The sequence below is a fragment of the Carassius auratus genome, chromosome 31, assembly GCF_003368295.1.
Source record: "Carassius auratus strain Wakin chromosome 31, ASM336829v1, whole genome shotgun sequence".
In the NCBI taxonomy this organism is placed as follows: Eukaryota; Metazoa; Chordata; class Actinopteri; order Cypriniformes; family Cyprinidae; genus Carassius; species Carassius auratus.
Window position 1 is genome coordinate 4167161 of NC_039273.1, and position 21969 is coordinate 4189129.

General features: G+C 35.2%; 1 protein-coding gene across 1 annotated transcript; it reads right to left on the minus strand.

Moving 5' to 3' along the window:
• Positions 1-108: 108 nt before the first annotated feature.
• Positions 109-6373, minus strand: LOC113050256 (cytochrome c1, heme protein, mitochondrial-like). Its single transcript, XM_026213051.1, has 7 exons — positions 6220-6373; positions 4900-5090; positions 3750-3876; positions 2263-2420; positions 1329-1489; positions 816-916; positions 109-600 (listed from the first exon to the last, which is right to left on the minus strand). Exons 1-7 carry the CDS (start codon positions 6298-6300, stop codon positions 496-498), a joined length of 924 nt encoding a protein of 307 aa, XP_026068836.1. The 5' UTR covers positions 6301-6373; the 3' UTR covers positions 109-495.
• Positions 6374-21969: the final 15596 nt, after the last annotated feature.

Consider the following 21969-nt stretch of genomic DNA (forward strand, 5'->3'; position numbering starts at 1 on the left):
ATACTGTCATTTTTGATGATTGGCCTTAGTATTTCCTAATTTTTAGGTTGCTTTGGATAAAAAAAAAAAAAAAAAAAAACTGAAAGAATCAGATCACAAACTGCCAGATTGGTTATAAGAGGTCATTAGGATATACTGTTTTTATTAAATATTTACACAACAAAGTGTAGAGAGCCTACTGCAAGGACAGATCTCACAACGCACAAGAAGGTTGCAAATGTATTTTTGATTTTTCGCCCCTGAGCACACAACTTACAAACAACCACAAATAATTAATTGAGATAATATTTATTTTACAGTAAAACATCACAAAGGTTGTCTCAGGTCCCACTCCCCAAGTCATTTAGGAGCAAGGACACCTATCTGATACAATGCCCAGCGTTTATTGATGATAGCAACCTTATCTTGAAGCATTGTGCATTCTGAAAAAGATCGTACAATCGTGAATCAAGTTTTCACTTTGTGTCGAGGCCTGGTTAAGGCAGCAGTTTGGCTTTATTTGGGAGGCCTGTAGGCAATCTTTCTGCTCTTCATCACAGACCACCTGTGCCTCTTAAGGTAGTAGACCAGGGGAACAAGTATGGAGGCGCCCATCAAAATCTGCAGAGAATCAGAGAAAAACAATAAGCACTATTTTTAAGTGATGGTGCCTTAATAAGGACAAATGTAGAGATGCACCATCTCTTCATGCATGTTTTGCTCTTCTGTTGTGGGCATTTAGTATTGAACTTCCCTAAAGGGCAATACATGAATCAAATTTTCCACCAACATCTGAAAAATATGACTAGTAGGGATAGAAAAAGGAAAATACATACCTTCAGTCCCATACGTTTACGTTGGTCATGTTCAGGCTCAGCTGCCCACCTCAGGAAGGTACAGACATCTTTAGCAACCTGGCTCATGGTGGCAGGAGTTCCTATGCAGGAGAAGAGAGTTATTAATAAACTCTGACCTATGCATATAGTACTTAATATGATATTCCATGTCCATTAGTTGTAATACCTCATAAATGCATTTAATCCAGTAGACGCTCTCATTTGTATTCAGCCACTTAACTTTCTAAATGGCTAATTTATATTCAGCTCAACTCACGAGGGATGATTTAGAGTCTTTATATGGCAGAATTTAATTATAGTCAAAGCTCAGAAAGTATAACCCATGAGTAAACTACACCATTAATGAGAGTGCCACTGTTGGGCTGAATAATATTATTATTATATTTCCTTCATTCCACCAAAATGAACTAAACACATTCAAAATTAATGCACAATATTTAGAAAAAAAAAACAAAGAAATTGATTGAAATGGGTTTTAATCACAAAACTCACCATCATCATACTCGAGCACTTCATTGTAGATGGGAGGTGCCATACCAATAGCCTGGCCAGGGAAATAAGGGTTGTAATACAGGCCCTCCCTCACAGACACACCAGCTGGAGGATCACAGTAACCCGTCAGGAGAGAGAACACGTAATCTTCACCTCCGTGCCTGAGCGAGAGAGACAAAGAGAGTTTATAACTATAAGATCATGTCTGACAAAAAACAAAAGTGTGATAATGATAATATTGACATTAATCTATCCCAATTATAAAAAAATATATATATTAATTGCTTGCAGTAGAACCACAAAAGCGGCTTTTTTTTTTAAGGAGTAAAATAATGACTTTAGAATAATAATAATTCATTACATTTATATAGCGCTTTTCTACTGTTCTAAGCACTCAAAGCAATCTGCATTGTCAGGGGGAGTCTCCTCGTCCACCACCAGTGTGAAGCATCCACCAGGACGATGTCCCAGCAGCCATAGTGCACCAGAACACCCACCACACACCCACTTACTGGTGTAGAGGAGACAGTGATGAAGCCATCAGCAGATATGGGGATTGTTACGAAGACATGATGGTCAGAGGGCAATGGGTCACACCTCTACTCTTTTCGAAAGACATCCTGGGATTTTTAATGACCACAGAGAGTCAGGACCTCGGTTTAACGTCTCATCCGAAGGACGGTGCTTTCTGACAGTATAGTGTCCCCATCACTACACTGGGGTGTTAGGACCCACACAGACCTCAGGGTGAGCACCCCCTGCTGGCCTCACTAACACCTCTTCCAGCAGCAACCTAGTTTCCTCAGGAGGTCTCCCAATCAGGAACTGACCAGGCTCAAACCTGCTTAGCTTCAGTGGGCAACCAGTCTGGGCTGCAGGGTGATATGGCTGCTTTATGGCCTACTTTAGCACCTGACCAAAATGAATGAATTACCTGGCACTGACAATATAGCTGAGGTCAGGGGGCAGAGCACCGTTGTTAGCAGCACGGGCAGCCTCGGGGTTTGCATAGGGTTTGGGGAAGTAATCTGAGAGTTTTCCAGGACGGGTGAACATCTCTCCAGTGTCATCAGGACCATCCACAACTTCAATCTGCATAGCAGAATATTAACATTACAGACAAAGCACACAGTCCTTATGGATTCTTGTAGATATGTAAAAGATATTAAAGGGGTCCTATTAAGCTCTTTTACAAAGTCTTGATTTTGTTTTGGGGGTGTACTAGAGCAGGCTCTCATACTAGGTTGTTCGAAAAACAATATTTTTCACATATTTTATATTACAACACCTCTCTCCCAAGTCTGGCATGAACGGCTTGAATAGTTCCTGTATCAAATGAAGGCCCACCTTCTGAAATGTGCTGTGACTGGTTAGCTGGGCCAGTGTGTGTTTTGATTGGTTAGCTGGGTCAGTGTGTGTTGTGATTGGTTAGCTGGGCCAGTGTGTGTTTTGATTGGTTAGCTGGGTCAGTGTGTGTTGTGATTGGTTAGCTGGGTCAGTGTGTGTTGTGATTGGTTAGCTGGGCCAGTGTGTGTTTTGATTGGTTAGCTGGGTCAGTGTGTGTTGTGATTGGTTAGCTGGGCCAGTGTGTGTTGTGATTGGTTAGCTGGGCAAGTGTGTGTTGTGATTGGTTAGCTGGGTCAGTGTGTGTTGTCATTGGTTAGCTGGGTCAGTGTGTGTTGTCATTGGTTAGCTGGGTCAGTGTGTGTTGTGATTGGTTAGCTGGGCCAGTGTGTGTTGTCATTGGTTAGCTGGGCCAGTGTGTGTTGTCATTGGTTAGCTGGGCCAGTGTGTGTTGTGATTGGCTCCACTCGGCAACTGTCTGGAAATGTCATGTCCCTTCCCATAGCCGGCTGTGGACTTCAGTGTAAATACTAAAAATAAAAACAAAATCACCTCAATATGAGTGTGATTTTAAACTCAAATGACTGTAAACACTAAGTTTGTCTGTCTTGGGAAAGCTAGTGTGTCTCCAGCTTAGTGATAACACTCGTTGCCTTCTCTAGTGCAGCTCAACCAGGTCTCATCCTATTGGTCTGTATTTGTGACATCACAAACCCCGGAAAATATGCGTTGTAGTCCAAATGAGTTGTTCGCTGTAGTTATTGAAAAGTAACTTTGCGGATCTTTTTTATGGTCAAACAGCAACATTACAGACTGAATAAAGTTGAAAAAGTGAACAAGCATAATAGCACCCCTTTAAGTTGACCTTCGCATTAACAAGACACTCTGACCCTACACTGTTTATGTAAAAAAAGTTAGTGTGTGTAAAATCTGCCACCACAATTGCCAGGGTGTTGCTAAGTTGGTGGTTTTTATCATATTGCTTTGCCCTAACAAGCACTACACTAATTAAACACATCGGTGCAAATAGACAATTAAATTAAGTTGTGTCTGGGTTAACATCATAAGAAATCTGACCTCTTCAGCAAGAGTCTTGACCTCTGCCTCTGTGTGTGACACTCCCACCAAGTTACGGAAGGCCAAATACTCCATACTGTGACAGGCCGAGCACACCTGCTTATACACCTGATACCCACGACGAATACTGAAAAACAGTTGTTTTTTAATGAAGCAGTTTATTGAAACTTTAGAAAAAATCATCTCTACACTGTTTGAGTATTACATTTGATACATCAGGCTTTTATGGCTCATAATATTATACAGTGAGAATATGGAGCTCATAACCGAGGAGGAAAAAACACCTTTTTATAAAAATTTTATTCAGAGGCCCAAAACAATGCAAAATTATTTTTAGTACATCATGAAAGACTATATTCATAAAAAGATCTTTATTTATTTTATTGTAGATTACAAAACATATAATGTAATACAATGAAAAATGAGAGATGCAAATCAAAAACGTTGATGCATCACATTGAATATTGGTAATTTTACCATGATTTGTCAAAAAAATGATATGTAAATAAAGAAGTATGCCTAAGTTACTTTCGTCCACTAAATGTTCTTTTAAAAATATTACTAACAGTATAAATGTTACTATTACATTTGCTTCATAACAATCAAAAAAATAATTCACATTTAACACGACCTGAAGTTGGACATCTTTACAATTATACTAAAACAACTTTTACTTGCTAGAAAAGTCAATCAGATCAACAGAAGGCATGTAGTAGATTGTGTACAATAAGTTTTTGTTATTATATTAATTTAGATGCCTTAGAAATGTGCATATTAAATATGATACAGCAGGCTGTAAAGGGTTAAGTCTGCTATCCTTTAAGGCCAAATAAATAAAACTTCTGGGGAAAAAAAAGTGCTTAAAAATGCTCAAATATTTTCTCCTGACTTAGTTAAAATTTTGCTGTCTCATTAAGAACAACCTCAGTTCCCGTCTGATGTGAGAGTTCATGTTTGGCTGTAAAATTGTAGACGTCTAAAATGATCTGAAAACCTTTTTAAAAAGTAAATTATTGTGCAATTGGTGCCAGAAGTTGTCATGCATAAAAGGCACACATCACCTTCGATATATTGTTACAACAACATTACCAGACACTTTGACCATCTTGTACTCCCTAGTAAGACAGTACTCGGATGTGGGCTGTGGTACCTGGCATGGTCGAGGGAGGACAGCAAGCCGTTGTGGCTCCAGGGGTATGACGGAGGGTGCAGCTCCAAATCAGAAGCCTTGACTGACTGCTGCAGCATCAGAGCCAGACCTGCTCCTCCTGTCGTCAGCACTCCAATCGTGGTCAGGGCTATCTTCTTCCTTTTCGGCAGGCTAGCGAATGACATGTTGGCCTAAAAAAAAAAAAAAAAAAAAAAAAAAAGTGGTTAGTTACCTGATTGATTACTAATAATAAATGCAGCTGATTATTTCACAAACATGATGATCATCATCTTAACATGCACAGGAAGGGACAAATTATTATATTACAATACTATGAGCAACTGAACTATTTCCATAATCATATACTAAGTTAAGGCACTACAAAGTAAAAGCAGTCCAAAAAAAAAAAAATAATAATAAAGTAAACTATTCTTCAAATAATGACAAAGATTAGCACCAATGAAGAACAGTCTGACCTTAAATGCCCGTTAAAAGACCTAACAAATACATTAATCTCTATTAACTTAAATTACAAATACAGTGGAGGCCAAAGGTTTGGGAACACATTAAAAATCTAAATTTAAACCTCTAAATTAAGTTTAAGGATTCTAAACAATTTAACACAAGAACCGTCATGATTGAGAAATAATGTCTAGGTCACTATCACAGCTAGCTAATTTGTGACTTCTACCAAGTTCAATTCTTTGCGCAAATTACAGACAAATTAAAAAAATGATATCAGTAACATTCTAAAATCATGCTACATGTCAAGTATCATCAGGTTGTACACAAACTTGAAGTTCATGCCAGCTCAAATGTTGCTGTCAGTACAAGTATGAAGACATTATGACATTAATTATTCATATTCACTTTTCAATTCAGCAACTTAGGAAAGAATTCTGAAAAAGCATCATATGCCAAACAAACAGAAATAGCTGTCATGCACTGTAAAATATACGAGGATTTATAATATATTATAATAAGCCTTGGATGTCAAAGACTAATGATGTCTCCCAGGATAAACTCATGACAGCTCAAATAAGATATTAGACTTCAAAGTGCTTTTTAAACCAAAATATACATTTGAATTACAAAACTACTACTTATTAGACAGCTATTGTCTTATGACACTAATATAAGAGCACACATATCATGATGCGAGTGTAATGAGAGCCACAACTGCTGTGACCTTGCTATAGTAATACACTGTAAGAGACGCCGGGTTATGCCAATGAAAAAAAAGGCGTTTATTTGCATCCTTCACACTCCAGAACGTGAAACTAAAGCTAATAATAAAGAAAACACAATGTGTGTCCCTACCCGTGGAGTATGAATAGATTTGGATGTGTTGAGGAGTGTTCTCCCGGTGCCGGAGAACACGACCACACGGAGCGACGCCATGATCTTGACACTGCGGGGAGAAAGACGCTTCCACCGGATGAGAACAATTCTTCCCCCTCCCTTCCCTGAAAATTACACAAGCTCTTAGAAATCTTACACATTATGCTATTAAACATCATATTTTATAATGACAGAGAATATATGTAATTTCATTAGAGAAAATTGTTTTATTGTGTTCAAATGAAGAGGCTTTTTATTTTATAGTTAGATTGACGCGAGAGTGTTCTTTTGATATAGCGCCCACCTGAGGTTGGAGGTGTGTTTAACAGCGTCGAATAACAACGAAGAGCTCATCCAGTCCCTACAGAAGAAACATGAATTGTGTCAATTCAAACTGTTATAGTTTATTGGAATGCTTTTGTTTCTGATATTGCGTGGAGAAAAGCTTTTTATTCATCAAAGAATCCTGAAAAAAATATTGCAGTTTCCAAAAATAAATAAATAAAATGTCTTACTGATTCCAAACTTTTAAACACCACTGGTTTTTAAAAGTTTGGAATCAGTAAGATTGGAATGTTTATATATATATATAAACTTAGCTGATTCAGACTACATGAAAGGAAATATAAGATATAAAAAAATGTGTGTATATATATATATATATATATATATATATATATATATATATATATATATATATACACACACACACACACACACACACACACACACACATATATATATATATATATGTGTGTGTGTGTGTGTGTGTGTGTGTGCACACACACACACACACACACACACACACACACACACACATATATATATATATATGTGTGTGTGTGTGTGTGTGTGTGTGTGTGTGTGTGTGTGTGTGTGTGTGTGTGTGTGTGTAAATTTTTTATATCTTATATTTCCTTTCATGTATTCTGAATCAGCTAAGCTTATATATATAAACATTACAATCTTACTGATTCCAAACTTTTAAAAACCAGTGGTGTTTAAAAGTTTGGAATCAGTGAGACATTTTATTTATTTATTTTTGGAAACTGCAATATTTTTTCAGGATTCTTTGATGCATAAAAAGCTAAAATGAACAGCATTTATTCAAAATATAAATATTTTCTGACAATATAAATATTTGCTATCACTTCTTAACAATTTAAAACATTCTTGCTGAATAAAAGTTTTAATTTCTTTTGAAAAAAGGAAGAATAAAAATGTACTGACCTCAAACTTTCACATGGTAGTGTATATTGTTAGAAAAGAGTTCTATTTTAAATAAATACTCTTCTTTTTAACTTTTTATTCATCAAAGAATCCTGAAATAAGTATCACAGGTCCCAAAAAAATATTTTGCAGCACAACAGTTTCCAGCACTGATCTGAAGGATCATGTGACACTGAAGACTGGAGTAATGATACTGAAAATTCAGCTTTGCAGGAATACATTAGATTTCAATGTATATGTATGTATAGGTATATGCTGTTAATACTTTCTTAAAGAAATACACAAAATATATATTTATACAAAGTGTTCTTTTTGTAAACAGTGGTTGTGTATACTTATTAAAGTCATTGGTAGGCTGCTAAAATAAAATTGTGTGGTTTGGCTTGGATTTTATTTTTAAACCCATGTAATTGCGCGTAAATTTCTGTAGATGGCAGCAAGTGTCCAGCTCCAGCCCTGAACAGTCGAAACGTACAGTAAATACAACTCTCTTGAGTGATGTGTATTAAACATCAGCTTCAGCCTCTTATTGTGTTCATACCATACTAATGAGTGTTATAATGCAGAATAAGCATTTGTTATGCTCATTTTAGTGAAGTAATTTCTAAGGAAAAATTAACTGGGGCTTTTGTGGATCATGTTTATTAATGCAGCAGTACAAAACTGAGATTTATTCATACCATGCGCAGCTTCAGGACTCAGGAGTATCACCCGTCTCATAGCTCTTGTTTTTTAATGCATAAGAAAAGATACCAAATGTGCGAAAGACATGCCAACTGCAATCTTCAGTCATATCTTACCAAAGAAGCTATGAAGGACTTGTTTATTTTACAGTAGTTAATATTTAACAGATAGATTAGCCAAGGTGAAAATTAAAAAGACGGACAAAATGTGTTATATATCATTATCGCAGTATTATTATTATTGTTTTAACAATAAAATACTATTTTAGCTTTTCAACTTCAAAATCTCATTTAAATAACTTTGTTACATGCAGTTTCTTTGTAATTAATTGTGAAACATAATATACATTTTTGACTGAAAATGGTGAGGAAAAGAGTCATTGTTAATTTCGTGTTCACACAAAATGAGGGTGATTAAATGATGACAAAAATTAAATTAAACATAATCTGTACTCTGGAGCATCAACTACAAGGCCATTCATTTATATTTTAGACCCTTGACTGTATCCCCTCGCCCTTAACATGGTCCCAACAAATGCAACTGTTCTGACCTGCCTTTGTAATATGGGACCATATCTCAGAAAGCCAAGCAGCAAAAGAGCCCTAAATTGGCCACCTTGGCAAGATAAGCCTGTGGAAAATTGAGCGTGTCCCACAGGACGGGAACGAGGCTGCAGAGAGCGGGTTCAATCAGGTACAGCAAACAAGAGCTTTCAGAGGCCAGGCATTGGAATTTTTATACAGCTTTATCTGATTGTTTGGAAAATAATCAAATTTTGATTTCTACTGATACTTACAATTTAGCCAAGGCTGTAAGCCCTGATATCACAATCAATTTCAATTGAAACAGCCTTGTTACTTCGGTGGTAAAATTAAAGTATAGCTCAGATGAAACATGTATTTCATTGCAATAAAGCTCTTTAGTTATTTATGCCTCCATTAAAATGTAGAATACACTGTGTACCTGTGTCTGACCCACAAGCCTCTCTGGGGTAAGTCTAAACAGATGCTTTACCCTTGAAATCTCTCGAGGCCAGCCTTCAGCTTTGCTTGCTCTCAAACGCTGGGTTAGAATGCTGCCTGCAGTCATAGTAAACGATAAAACCCACCCCCATCCGCTCCCCAGGGGAGAAAGTTAAGGGACATCTGAAAGAAAGGCCATGTTTCGCTGAGATGGTGTGATATTAACTTCCCTTCAATAATAAATAAAGCTAAACATCTTCCTTTTTTTGGCTTGCTCCAGATAAATCTTTCCCAAAGGAAGATTTTATTGCTCAGAGGTTATTCTTTCAAAGCTCAGGAGACTTGTTGGCACTTTCCACACTTTCAAACTGGGTCCAAAATAGGGCATAAAACACCTGAAAATTTATGTTTATAATTAATGAAATATATTATGTGTTAAAATGTCAGGACACACTGTTGTGGAGGGGTTATTAACCCTGGCAGTTGCTATAGTAACCTCCTATCTTTGGGGCAGAATTGATGACAGACTGAGGTGGTCAGACAGACATGTTTAACTTATATTATATACATACTTATAAATTCTTTCCACTTTGGGGATGTAGAGATGTAGTCTGGTTGTACTTCAAAATTTCATATACAATATATAGATTTTAGCACTATCAGTAAAATCTGTGTCCCATATTCACTGAGAGCAGCACTATATGACAAAACAAGGAGAACTTAAATGCTATAATTTTGCATAATTTACAATACATAACAATGCATAAAATGAGTAGGCTTAATGAATGTCAATAAATTAAAATATTGTTAAGAATCGCAGATTATGTGTTATTTGTCACATGCAGTAGACCATTTTTCCAAAGCTTGCTGTGATTGTTTGTAGAGCTGCACAATTTGGCCAAAATAATATATCAGTATGACTAATTATAATTATCATTATTATTCATTCTTATGATTGTTATTATTGCTAAATAAAACCAAAATAAGAAGTATTATTGACGAAAATGTTTATAATAAATAATAATAATAACATAATAAAATACATATGCATATATTTATACATAATAACTGTTAAATTGCAATACTAATATTTATGGTCGTCCTTGTTTCTTAATTTGTAAATGTTAAATCAAAAGTGAAGGTGACGTGTCGCCTAGTATGGTGTCCCAAACTCAGAATTTGTGCTCTGCATTTTTCCCATCCAGGTGCACATGCACAGCAGTGAGTACTGAACACACACACACACACACACACCGTGATCACATACGTGGAGCAGTAAGCAGCCATATTGCTGCGGTGCCTGGGGAGCAGTTGGGGGTTCTGTGCCTTGCTCAAGGGTCTCACCTAAGTAGTACTGAGCGTGGAAGAGACCGCTGGTCAATAATAACAAAGTTTAATATTTTTAAAAAATCCCTTGCCATAAGCATACAGATCAGTTTTAGGACAATGAAGACATACTGAAGGTGTCAGGTAAACTTATGAATGCATGAGAACTCCAGAATCATTCAGTATAGTTTCACCAAATGTACATCTACAACGACAGGCGTGTTTCTTCAGCTAGTGGGAATGCTTATGCATCCTCAATGATGTCTTGCAGTGGAATTGGTAAACTAACATGAAAGTTTATTATTGGTGTGAGTAAGAGCTGTTGGCAGCATGTGATGGAGGGGCCATGGTGCATGTGCAGAGGGAGACTTCCGGCTTGTCGTAACAAACGTTGGCAAATAATCCATGAAAGTTCTCAAACCCATTCTCATTTTCTCCCTCTCGTTCCCTCTGACTATTGTGGTGGAGGAAGTAAAGTGTTGCATGAACGCTCTCTCCCATTAAGCGGTCTCCTGTCGCTGTCTGCTCCATCGGTGCACCTGTGTCCTATTGTCATCCGGTGCTCCACTGTCTCGCCGTCCTCCGTGCAGACAGTAGGAAGCCACGCCCCCCAATGTCAACAATGATTAACGACAGCCACTTCAGTGATGCCCGTCCTCCCCAGGCTGGGATCCGGGCAGAGTAGGCAGCGAGTTTCTGAGGTTATCAACACCTTTAGGCGGCTAAATTGAGCTTGAACGAAGGCTGCCACAATGCTGCATAGCGGGCTACAAGTGTTCTAAATAACCACAGGCAAATGTTATAATTATAATTTTTTTTTTTTACATGTTCTTCAAATAAGCTGCAAGTAGAGAGAGCAGACGCATGTCTTGAAATGGTAAATGCACTCCAGAGTGCAGCCTGGACAATGAATGGCATGAATATATATTAACATGCAGAAATGTGTGTCGAGGCACTAAAACATTAGTGTTTTAAAAATTAAAAGAATATTTAAGGGTCAATACAAGTTAAGCTCAATCAGCAGCATGGCATAATTACTTAAAAAAAATTACTTTTAAATTATACACAATTAGGGCTATTCATTTTTCATATAATTATTTATAAAAAGTTAAATATGATAATATAACTTGCCACATTATAATATGACATTTTCAATGTATCTATATATATTAAAACATTTGTAAAAAAGTACCTTTGAATTACCACAGTTTTTGACATTTAAATCGATTAAATTTCTATTAAAAATGGCACGGTCAAAAAAATAAATAAAATGAAACATGGATGAATTGTTAACTATAAGATCAATATATATATATATATATATATATATATATATATATATATATATATATATATATATATCCTATATATAAGGAAATAAATTAGGTGAATTTTCATTTCATGACTTTACAATACTATCAGTTTCAATATAGCCAGGACATAAACAATAGTCATGTTAAAACTGCTTGCTAAATTTCTTAATAAAGTTATATCCAATTTTACAACTTTGCAACACCATAAACCATAAACCCTGGAATGACCACAAAAATGATTTAAGTAGCAAATAATGTACAAAGTTTAACAGAAGAATTAATAATAAATGCTTTAACCCCCCCCCCCCCTTACATTCATTGTAAGAGCCCTACTTTAATCTTGATTTTTGCTTTTATTAAAGCAATGAGATGTCATTTAATGTTTTTTTTTTACAAATGCTGCACTAATATGCTGGGATTATGTATGTGTGTAGTTTAGCATGGTTGAAATGCTTTATTTACCAGTCAACATCAAGGACTGGCGAATCAGTTTACTTTCAAAACAGCAATACAGGTGATAAATACAGAAGTCACAAGGATTCAGTGGAATGCCTGTTTTTTTTTTTTTTTTTTTTTTTTTTTTGGAAAAACTGGTTCACAGTCACCCAGTTATGCAACATTTTTGTTACACAAGTTCACTTTGTAGGTTCATAGAAACCCAGAGGATGGTTTTCTTGTTCAGAGGTTGTTCTTTCACAGCTCAGGAGACTCAGGGTTCTCACATATTCATTTAAGCATCTACTTTATAAAATCCTTTGGATAATTTAAAACAGAAACAAATGAGAAATCTTTGGCACAGTAAACAGAGCTATACAATTTAAATATATGGCATATATAAAGAAGATCATTGGTGTCTCTCTCCCCTCCCTCCAGCACATTTACGGAAACCGTCTCAGTCACAGAGCCCTTTGCATCGCAGATGATCCCACCCACCCATCACACAGCTTCTGTTGGTCTGCTCACTACCTCACTCAGCATGGAACTGATGTCATTCCACTACCTCATCAGTCAGTTAAATAAAATAACTGCTCTTGAAGCCCTTTGTCACTTTAATTTTTTTTTGCACTAAAAATCTTTTATCTGCACTGTTGTTCACTTCATTGATTTGCGCTCTGTCTGCCATGTGCCGTGCGCTGATTTATTTAACTTTATTTTTTATTTTATTATATATCTTTTTTACATTCCCTTATTGTATAGTTGTATCTACATTTTATATTTGATCTAGATTTTTAGGCTTTAATGTTAATGTTATCTGTGTGCATATATATTTATATATAGTTGTAGTATTTGATTAAGTATATGTTTGTGATTGTGCTGGATGTATTTGATGTTTTATATGGCATGTGGCCTAGTAACAGGAAGCTGATATCGTGTGCATTCTGGGTAGGCACTGTCCCGCTATAAAACTGCTGTGGCATGTGACAGTGGTTCAGATGCAGTCCTGTCGTATCTAGGGAGATGTAGCTGTGTCTTAGCACCATCAGTTTGATTTAATTTCAGGTGCCCTGAGCAGGGCCAGCACATCACCACCGTAATTCATCTCAACCTCAGTCACAACAGAATCAGTGGCAGCTGCCAGTAATGTTGATATGGTTAAGCCAGATATGCTATTAGCTGCATATCAAATGTTCAACATATAGAAAATCAAGACACAATATTCAGGGTAAAAGTTCCAAGCAGACACTGGCTACGTGTCTTTGGTTCTGTATAAGATGATATTTTCACTAGATTCCTTTAGATGAGAAATGATCTCTCTATATTCTGTATGCACCTGTTGTAACCAAGGGAAATACTTATCTAAATTTCTTCCAAAAATATGCTCTAGTAAGCTCAGAAACAAACTATTAAATATATATATATATATTTCTTGTTTTTGTATATATTATATTTTATTTCGTTTTTGCAGTTTTTTTTGCCTACAGAAATGTAGGCAGAGTCACATATATTCAGTGAGCCTGGGCTGCACAATTTATACAGTGTCAGGGAGTGGTTTTAGTTTTAAATAATTTAATAATAATAATTATAATTTTGTAAAAAAAAAAATGTAATATTATAGAAATGAGTTAATTTTGATATTTCTTTAAAGTGAGTGAAACAAACCAACTCATAGCACAAAATAAAACCTTGAAGTCTGTTTCTAATATTTGTTGTTATAGCTGCTGTTTCCCCATCAAAACGATGTCAGTTATGGAGTATTGTTTATTAAAATTATATTATGTTCATTTTTTTTAATAATTTTAGAAGAAACTAATGATATTGCAAAAATGGCAACATTCTCTCAAAACAAACTGGTATTTTTTAAATCACTATATACACTTAATTTGTTTGTAGTATTTCATAATTATAGAAGTATATATTATGTTCATACAATTAATTAATAATTACTTCAGTTATATTAAAATAATATATATATATACATACATACTAAAAACAAATAAGATCTGAATGTTATGAATCATTAAATCATTACATGTATAGACTTATACAGGCTTAAGGTGATAAGGTGATGGTATGTATGGGTATAATATTAACATTACATTTACTTTTAGTCATTTAGCAGACGCTATTATCCAAAACGACTTACAAATGAGGGAAATAGAAGCAGTGATATGAAGGACAAGTATTAAAAATGTCTTCACATCACTCAACAGAAAGGTATGTTTTCACCCATCAGCTTATCTGATAATTATCCTCTCAAGTTTACAATGTAACACATTCACTTAAAGATTAAAAGGACTAATGTCACATTGATTTCTTTCTGCTTGAGGCATTAAACACTTGCGTGTTAAGTATTTATGAAGAAGAGACAGAACAGAGCTGCAAGAGAAGAGTCTCTCTTTTTGAAAACGTCAGAAAAGAGAAACCGACTAATGTAAATTCTGTGGCAAGCATATCTCATTCAAAGTTTTTTAACGCTGCTCTGGCGGTTCATGGCCGGTTGCAAAAGTCTGAATGGATAAGAATAAAGATGTATTTCCACATTCACGTGTTGTGCCAGCAGAACTGGGAAAGGCCATTGCTTCTTCCTTCAAGTCAGAATGATTCTGTGGCTTTTCATCGTATGTCAAGGCTATGTTCAGTTGGGTAATTGTGAGGTTGTGTATGTGGGTGTTTTTATTAGTACACCAATTGTCACAGTCCCATTTTATTTGTGCACCTCAAACAGATATACATTCATATACTAGAAACTATAAAGTTGCATTCTATACAGTCGTGACCCAAAAGCATGTCACAGATCTGCTTTTTTAAAGGCGCAGAAAGCAGGGAAAAATCAATGTCAACTGTATAAAATAAATCGCCACTCTCCAAATAGCCATTAGGACAGCAGCATTAACAGGCAAAACTACAAACGGGAGGAGAAAAACTGACAATATACAATCGGCGAAATCTGAGATCCTTCAACATGCCTGAAATACTTGTGTCATTATGCAATGAAAGAGCGAAACACTCAAACAAATCAAACTACTGGCAGATCTTACAGAAATCAAAGCACATTGGCTCGCGATGTTGTGTTCACACAAAAGGCTTCATTCATGGTGCTTTTAGTGTAATGAAAGTGTAGTGAGCAAAGTGGTCTGAAAATGGCAGGAAAGAGAGGTTATGATGATCGTGCAAGAATCCTGTGCCAAAACTGTTGTAGGATAATAACTTCAATTTTATTTCCAGCCTCTTCAGATATAACAAAACCAATATTGTGGAGGTGGGCTGGTTGTCTCAAAAGTTTTTTGCTTGTAGTGTAGCTATCATATGATTATTTACACAGCCACAGAATTGTGTAGCTTTCAGTTTAGATGTAAAGCCACCTACTTTGCGATAGTGATTGTAAAAAGGTGAGAAAGTCAACTTTTTGCAGCTGTACACAAACAAACTTTCTTTTTTCCCTGACAATGGGTGTTTGCATAGGTACTGAACACATTTTTGTCTAATACATGCTTACTTCAGGGATTTTCTTTATAGAAATTGATTTAAGTTAATGAATTGTAAATAAACGTGTTCTATTATGGTTAGTTTTCTCTTTCAGTTCAGCTGCTGTCAAAGCAGACCAACAGTTTGAAGGAAATCTTGCAGAATACGTTAGTTAAAGTTAGATAATGATAACGTTTATGTGGATTCAGTTTAATGGGACATATAAATGTAACTCGACCACCCCCTTGAGTACTAACGTCTTTTACCATCATAATAACAGTTTGTACAGTGGGACTGCATGCTGCATTAAATGTGTTTGCCAAGAGCTGACATCTGCATACTCGTGCAGTATGTTTCTGGCATATGTTTAAGCTATTACGTTGCATAAGCACACAATAAATAAAGCCAAAAAGGCTGTTTACATTGATTTTTGTTAGTCAAAAAATAATGATTTATAAGAAAAACAGAACAGTATTTGTTGTATTCTGCAGGTTTTATAACACGTGGTTGCTTTATTTGCCTGATAATCAGTGCCATAGCTCAGAGCTGTGAAGATGACTACAAAAAATGTGATCTCCATTATTCCAACACTCTCTCTTTCAATGTGTTCATTACCCCATATTCTGTTATTTGCAGTGATAAAAGAACATGGAACATGCAAACACAAAACTATCCAGATTGAAGAACAAATGAGCTTAAATTACCACGGAGAGTTGTTTACACAATACTTTTTATCCCTAAAAGCAAGCTGTCTGGAGAGTTATGGGCCTGGGGTCACAAATGGAGAGCTTTTGAAGTGCAAAGGATGCTGAAACATCAGACAGTTATTTATATATTTATTTGGTATATTTGGATGCAGATTGCTGTATATTTTCAGTAAACAGCTATCATTATTAGAGCAAAGAAAATTCAGATTACAGTAGGGACCTCCTGAAAGTGCTATTGTTGTCTAGTAAAACAAAGCTTTGCAATATCAATGCCTTTTTGTCATGTAACCGTGTCACTGGTGTTTGTATAGACCTGGCAAAGATGCTAGAAGAAAATGTATGTTATTTCCTCCTTTAAAAAACAATTTTCACCAATTACACTGCTCAGAGAAGAATGGGCATCCATAGGAAAATGTCATCTAATGACATCTTTCATGTCATCTAAGTGAATTTTTCTTTGGCAAGCATTTTGTAGGCATTTTTTTTTATATCATTTTTGGAACCAATAGTTTGAAGGCCCCATTGAGCTAAGCGTTGTTTTTTTTTTTTATGTGAATAAGCTTTTTTCACTCAAATTCTGAGGTGCATAAGTTCAGATCACAATCAGTTTGTTCCAAAAAGAAATACAAAACCTGACCTAATTGAATACAATATTTGACAGTAACATAGTAAAAATATTTATACCCCCACCCCCCCACCTTTTTTCTTTTTTTGATATAATATGGCATAATTTGCATGTAGGTATGTGGATGGAAACCCGTCTACTGAGAATTATAACACACATAATCATTCAGTTTTTGTTTTTTTGTTTATGAGGAGAGGGACCACACTTACAACAGAATTGTAATCACTAAACACTAAACCCTATATGGCCAAAAGACTGTGGGTCTTTGACTATTTCAATCATTTTTGTGAGGGTGAATCTTAATAATAAGGCATAAAAATAATTTCTAGAGAATTCTTTGTCAATTTTTGTTAAAAAGAATTTATGTTAAAATGCTTTGGCTCATATAGTTTAGATAAAATTTAACACAAATACTAAACTGTAGCTTAAAACAATTTAAATTATTTAAATTATTATTATTGTTGTGGTTCAAAATAATTTTACTGAATACACTGATGAAAAAAAACAGTAAAAGTAGGACACAATGTACTATATTAATTAATATGTAGGATTTATTTATTTACATTTACAATCAGGGCTGGACTGGGACAAAAAATCAGCCCTGGACTTCATCCAGACCGGCCCACCATGCATGTAAACATGCGCGCACACACACACACACACACGCACACTACATGTCTATACATACATTAATCTGGATGTAAAATTACTGATTAGAATGTATTACTATCAAAACCAAGAAAAAACTATTAAAATAATAAACAAAGAAAAATGTAAATTATTTTATCAGGCTTCATTTTAAATATCTAAAAGTCTTATTTTATGTGCTTCTTATTATTCTAATAGAAATCTTAATGCACATTTTCTGCTGTAACTATATTTCATGTGCTTAACATAACCCTTTTTTTATATATTAATTCACACAAATTACCTCTGACCTGTTGGCTGCTTATAGTAGGCTAGTATTAAGACCACTGAACTATAGTAAGCATTATTTATAAAGACCACTGATCTACAATAAAATAAAAGAGTAATTAAGACAAAGAACGTTGTGTAGTGATTTATTTTCAATTTTTCATAACATAATCAAAGGCCTTTAAAAAGCTGCATCATAAATGATGAACACTGCTCCGGGTGTGTGTTCACAGTGTGTGTGTGTGTGTGTGTGTTCACTGCTCTGTGTGTGTACACTTCGGATGGGTTAAATGCAGAGCACGAATTCTGAGTGTGGGTCACCATACTTGGCTGTTGTTAAAAAATTATCATAAATAGCACCGTTTTCAGGTACAGATATTGCATAATCAAATGCAATATAATAAATATGTACTGTAGTGCACATATTTAGCAAAATACTCCTTTCTTATGGCTATTTTTCAATCTCAACTAACCTGCTATGGTCTTTAAAGGGTTTTCCTGAGGTAAATGTAACATTCTGTGAAATAATTGTTCTCCTGCTGTTTTGACTGATAATTGATCGATATTATTTCTGAGGCATATATAAATTTCTGTAAGTTGTACTGTATCTTTAAACAGAAAGTAACAGATGATCGGTTTACTTGAACTGAGGCGCTAAAGCGATCTGTCACGTCACATTCTCTGACGCCAAAACGGTATTGTCTGAATTTTGTAATAAAATGGACAGAACCTGAGAGCTGAGAATTTTAAATGTAATTTATATAGATCAGTGAGTGGTGGCATATTACAGCTGGAATATCCTAACTTTTTGAAACAAAACAATGCAGTAGCCTCCGTGTATCATTACACTTCTGTCTCACCTCAGCAGTCAAGTCCCGCCCTGAGGACGTCTTCACTTAAGTCTTTTGCCTTCCAGCAAATAATTTATTTATCTGGACACATTTGGTGGCATCTGCCTCAAGTGCTTGTCGTTTTCTCTCTCTCAACTTCGGCCCCTCCTTTACGCTTAGATATTTTATTATTTAACATATTACATTTCGTCGCAGTTGTAAAGCGGCCGCTTTTCAAGGCTAGAACTTGATTCTGATTGGCCAATGAGCAGTGAACACGTCACGTCTCGCAGCTCGCATCAGCATCATGCGCACGCGTCGTTTTATCTGTTCTTTATGCTGCTTTTTGTAATGTTTTAAATTATTGTGACTAACGTAAAAAAAAAAAAAAGCATCTTGCGGCTTCATGAAAGAGACACGTAAGGCCGGAATTGGACTGTACAAAAATATACTTACGAATATATTTGCGATAAATAATGATTTAAAAACAAAATACATAACGCACCGGCCCAACCAGACCGCGGCCCACCGGGAATCTCCCGGTAGTCCCGATGGCCAGTACATGCCTGTTTACAATGCACATTTACATTTAGTCATTTAGCAGACACTTTTATCCAAAGCGACTTACAAATGAGGACAATGGACCTTTTAGAGGTGTTCTACCTTTTGAATTTTGCAGTTTATTGTGTTGTGTTTTAAGGCTAATGGAAATGTCTTTAAAATGACTGGATAATGTCCATTTTTGGGTTAGGGTTTTTTACACTAGAAATGAATGTTGATATTAATTTGGAAGAATCTTATGAGAAAACGTTTGAGCTCAAATTTAGATTTGATTGCAAAAATTTGGGGTCAAACCTGAGTATAGTTGATATCTGAAACTTATAGAGATGCATGTGAAATTATTATGGTCTTTTTCTAAGGAGATCAAATCTGGGAAGTCTCCACATCGTCTAGAAACAAGTGTTATTATTGAGATACATCTTCTCTCTACAGGGAATAAATTGTGAAAATTGACTGTAAGATGTCATGTTAGAACTATGTGAGGTTTGATGTTTCTTAAGTTTGCATATTCATGGCATGTGAAATTAGTGGTAATGTTTCTGCTCCAGTAATGCATCTGATGGGCCTTGTTGCCGCATCAAGCAGCAGCGAGGAGTGAGATAACAGCGTCTGACTGACTCCAACGTCACTTCAGATTTTCTAACATTGCTTTGACCCTCAGACGATGTCTGTCCGATCCAGTGGCCCATCTGCGTTTTGCGCATTTGTTTGACAAACACTTGAGGGGAGACGATGATAAGATACATTGGTTGGACTGTTTCACTGACTGATCTTTTCTGATTTGCTTTGCTCTCCATAAGCCTCATCTGTTTGTGTTCTGTATCAGAAGGGAAAAGGAGCATCATACACTACATTTTCTGAAATGAGACTTGAGAATGTAGACTTCATTTCACACTGCCCTTATGAAACAAAAATATATTGCAGTATATTGGAAAATATAATGTAATATATTAGGCATATATTCTTATATATATTAATTTTTTCCAATATATTGCAATATATTGAAAGCGGCAATCATTTGTATATTTTGCAATATATTATATAATATATGTGTCATCAATATATTATTAAATATAAAATAAAATTTTAGAAATAAAAAGGAAAATAATATATTACAATATATCACAATATATTTTAAGAAATATATTGGTAAATATATTTTCCTTTCGTAAGGGTGTCAGTGTATTTAGAGGTAAAATCCATTGATTCACTCATCCGCTGACTTCTCGCAGAACTAAGCGCTTTGAAGTGTCTTGTTGTTGTTGTCAGAAATTGTGAGCAGAACACAGAAATATATAAAACCATGTACAGAATGATAAATGATGTTCCATCTGAATACAGGGTATGTGTGTACAGGCTGAGGGTAATAAGAAGTGCAAAGCTTAATTAACTTACTATTAATTTTTAATGTTCCTGTCCATTTGAAATGTTACTATTCTGGCACTGTGAAGTTGAGGTCTTTCATCTCGTTCTTTTACAATCAATAATTTTTCTTTGAAGAGAAGGGCCATATCTTTCAGCTCAGACAAATGTGGCTCATTAGTAGAAGGTTTCTGAAAGTAAAAACAGTAAGGACTGAAGTAAACGCTTGGGGCAAATCAATAGAAATTAATGTTAGTTTAATAGTCCACCTCCTTTCTCTCTTAGTCTGTACAAGGGAACAACGTATCATTTACTGCAGAGTTTCAAAATATCACACACTAGAGCAGTTCAGTCATGACGTCAAGTTAGGCCAAACCAGGAAGCTAATTATTTGCCACGGCTTCTCTGGGGAATTTCTAATGGGCTTTTAAGAATAGATTTATTTGTGAAATAAGAGCGTTTGCTGCCTGTAACTTGCATACAGTCACACCTAAAATGTGAATTTTCAAAATGCAAAAAGCTAAGAAGTTGGGACACAATAAATCAAGATCAATCCGCACGACGTCCTCAATGACTGACTCTGTCATTAGGTTCATACACTTAAAAGTTTGGTGAAGATAAAATGAATTTCAAAATGAATTACAAAGAAACAGCAAGTAGAACAAGCAATTAAATGTGAAATTAAGCATTTTCTTGTAAAACATACTCTAATAATCATTGTTTTATTTACAACATCGAAAAATAATTTTTCAAAGTGGAAATGAATTAATAGGTTGCTTTTATTGTATTTAGTCAATGAAACAAATGAAATGTTTAATGCCTTGACATTCACTTCATGCCTTTAGTCGTTATAAAAGCTTCATTCTGTTCTGTGATTTCTGATTTCATCAACCAAGCATAAATTGTACTATGTTAAAATGAATAAGCTTTCTGTTTATATTTAACAATAATGTATAATTTAACCTTGAAAATTTCTGTATAGTATAGAAAAATAAATTTATAAAATAAGGTATTAATTTATTTTATGTTTCTAAAGCCATGCATTTGAAAATAATTTTACATTTTGGATGCAGTCAATATGTCGTTATTAAACGTGTGACATATCTGAACATACTAGTATTATTCATATTAGTAAACGTATGGATAGCTGTATGTTAAATGTACACATTTTATGTATAATTAATGAGATATTAGATACATCAGGCTGGGTGAGATGGAGAAAAACAGATGCAAAGGGACAAGACAAAGGATAAATGTCTTTGTTGTGAATCTGCAACATTAACATCCACGCCAGTAGGTGTCAGTATA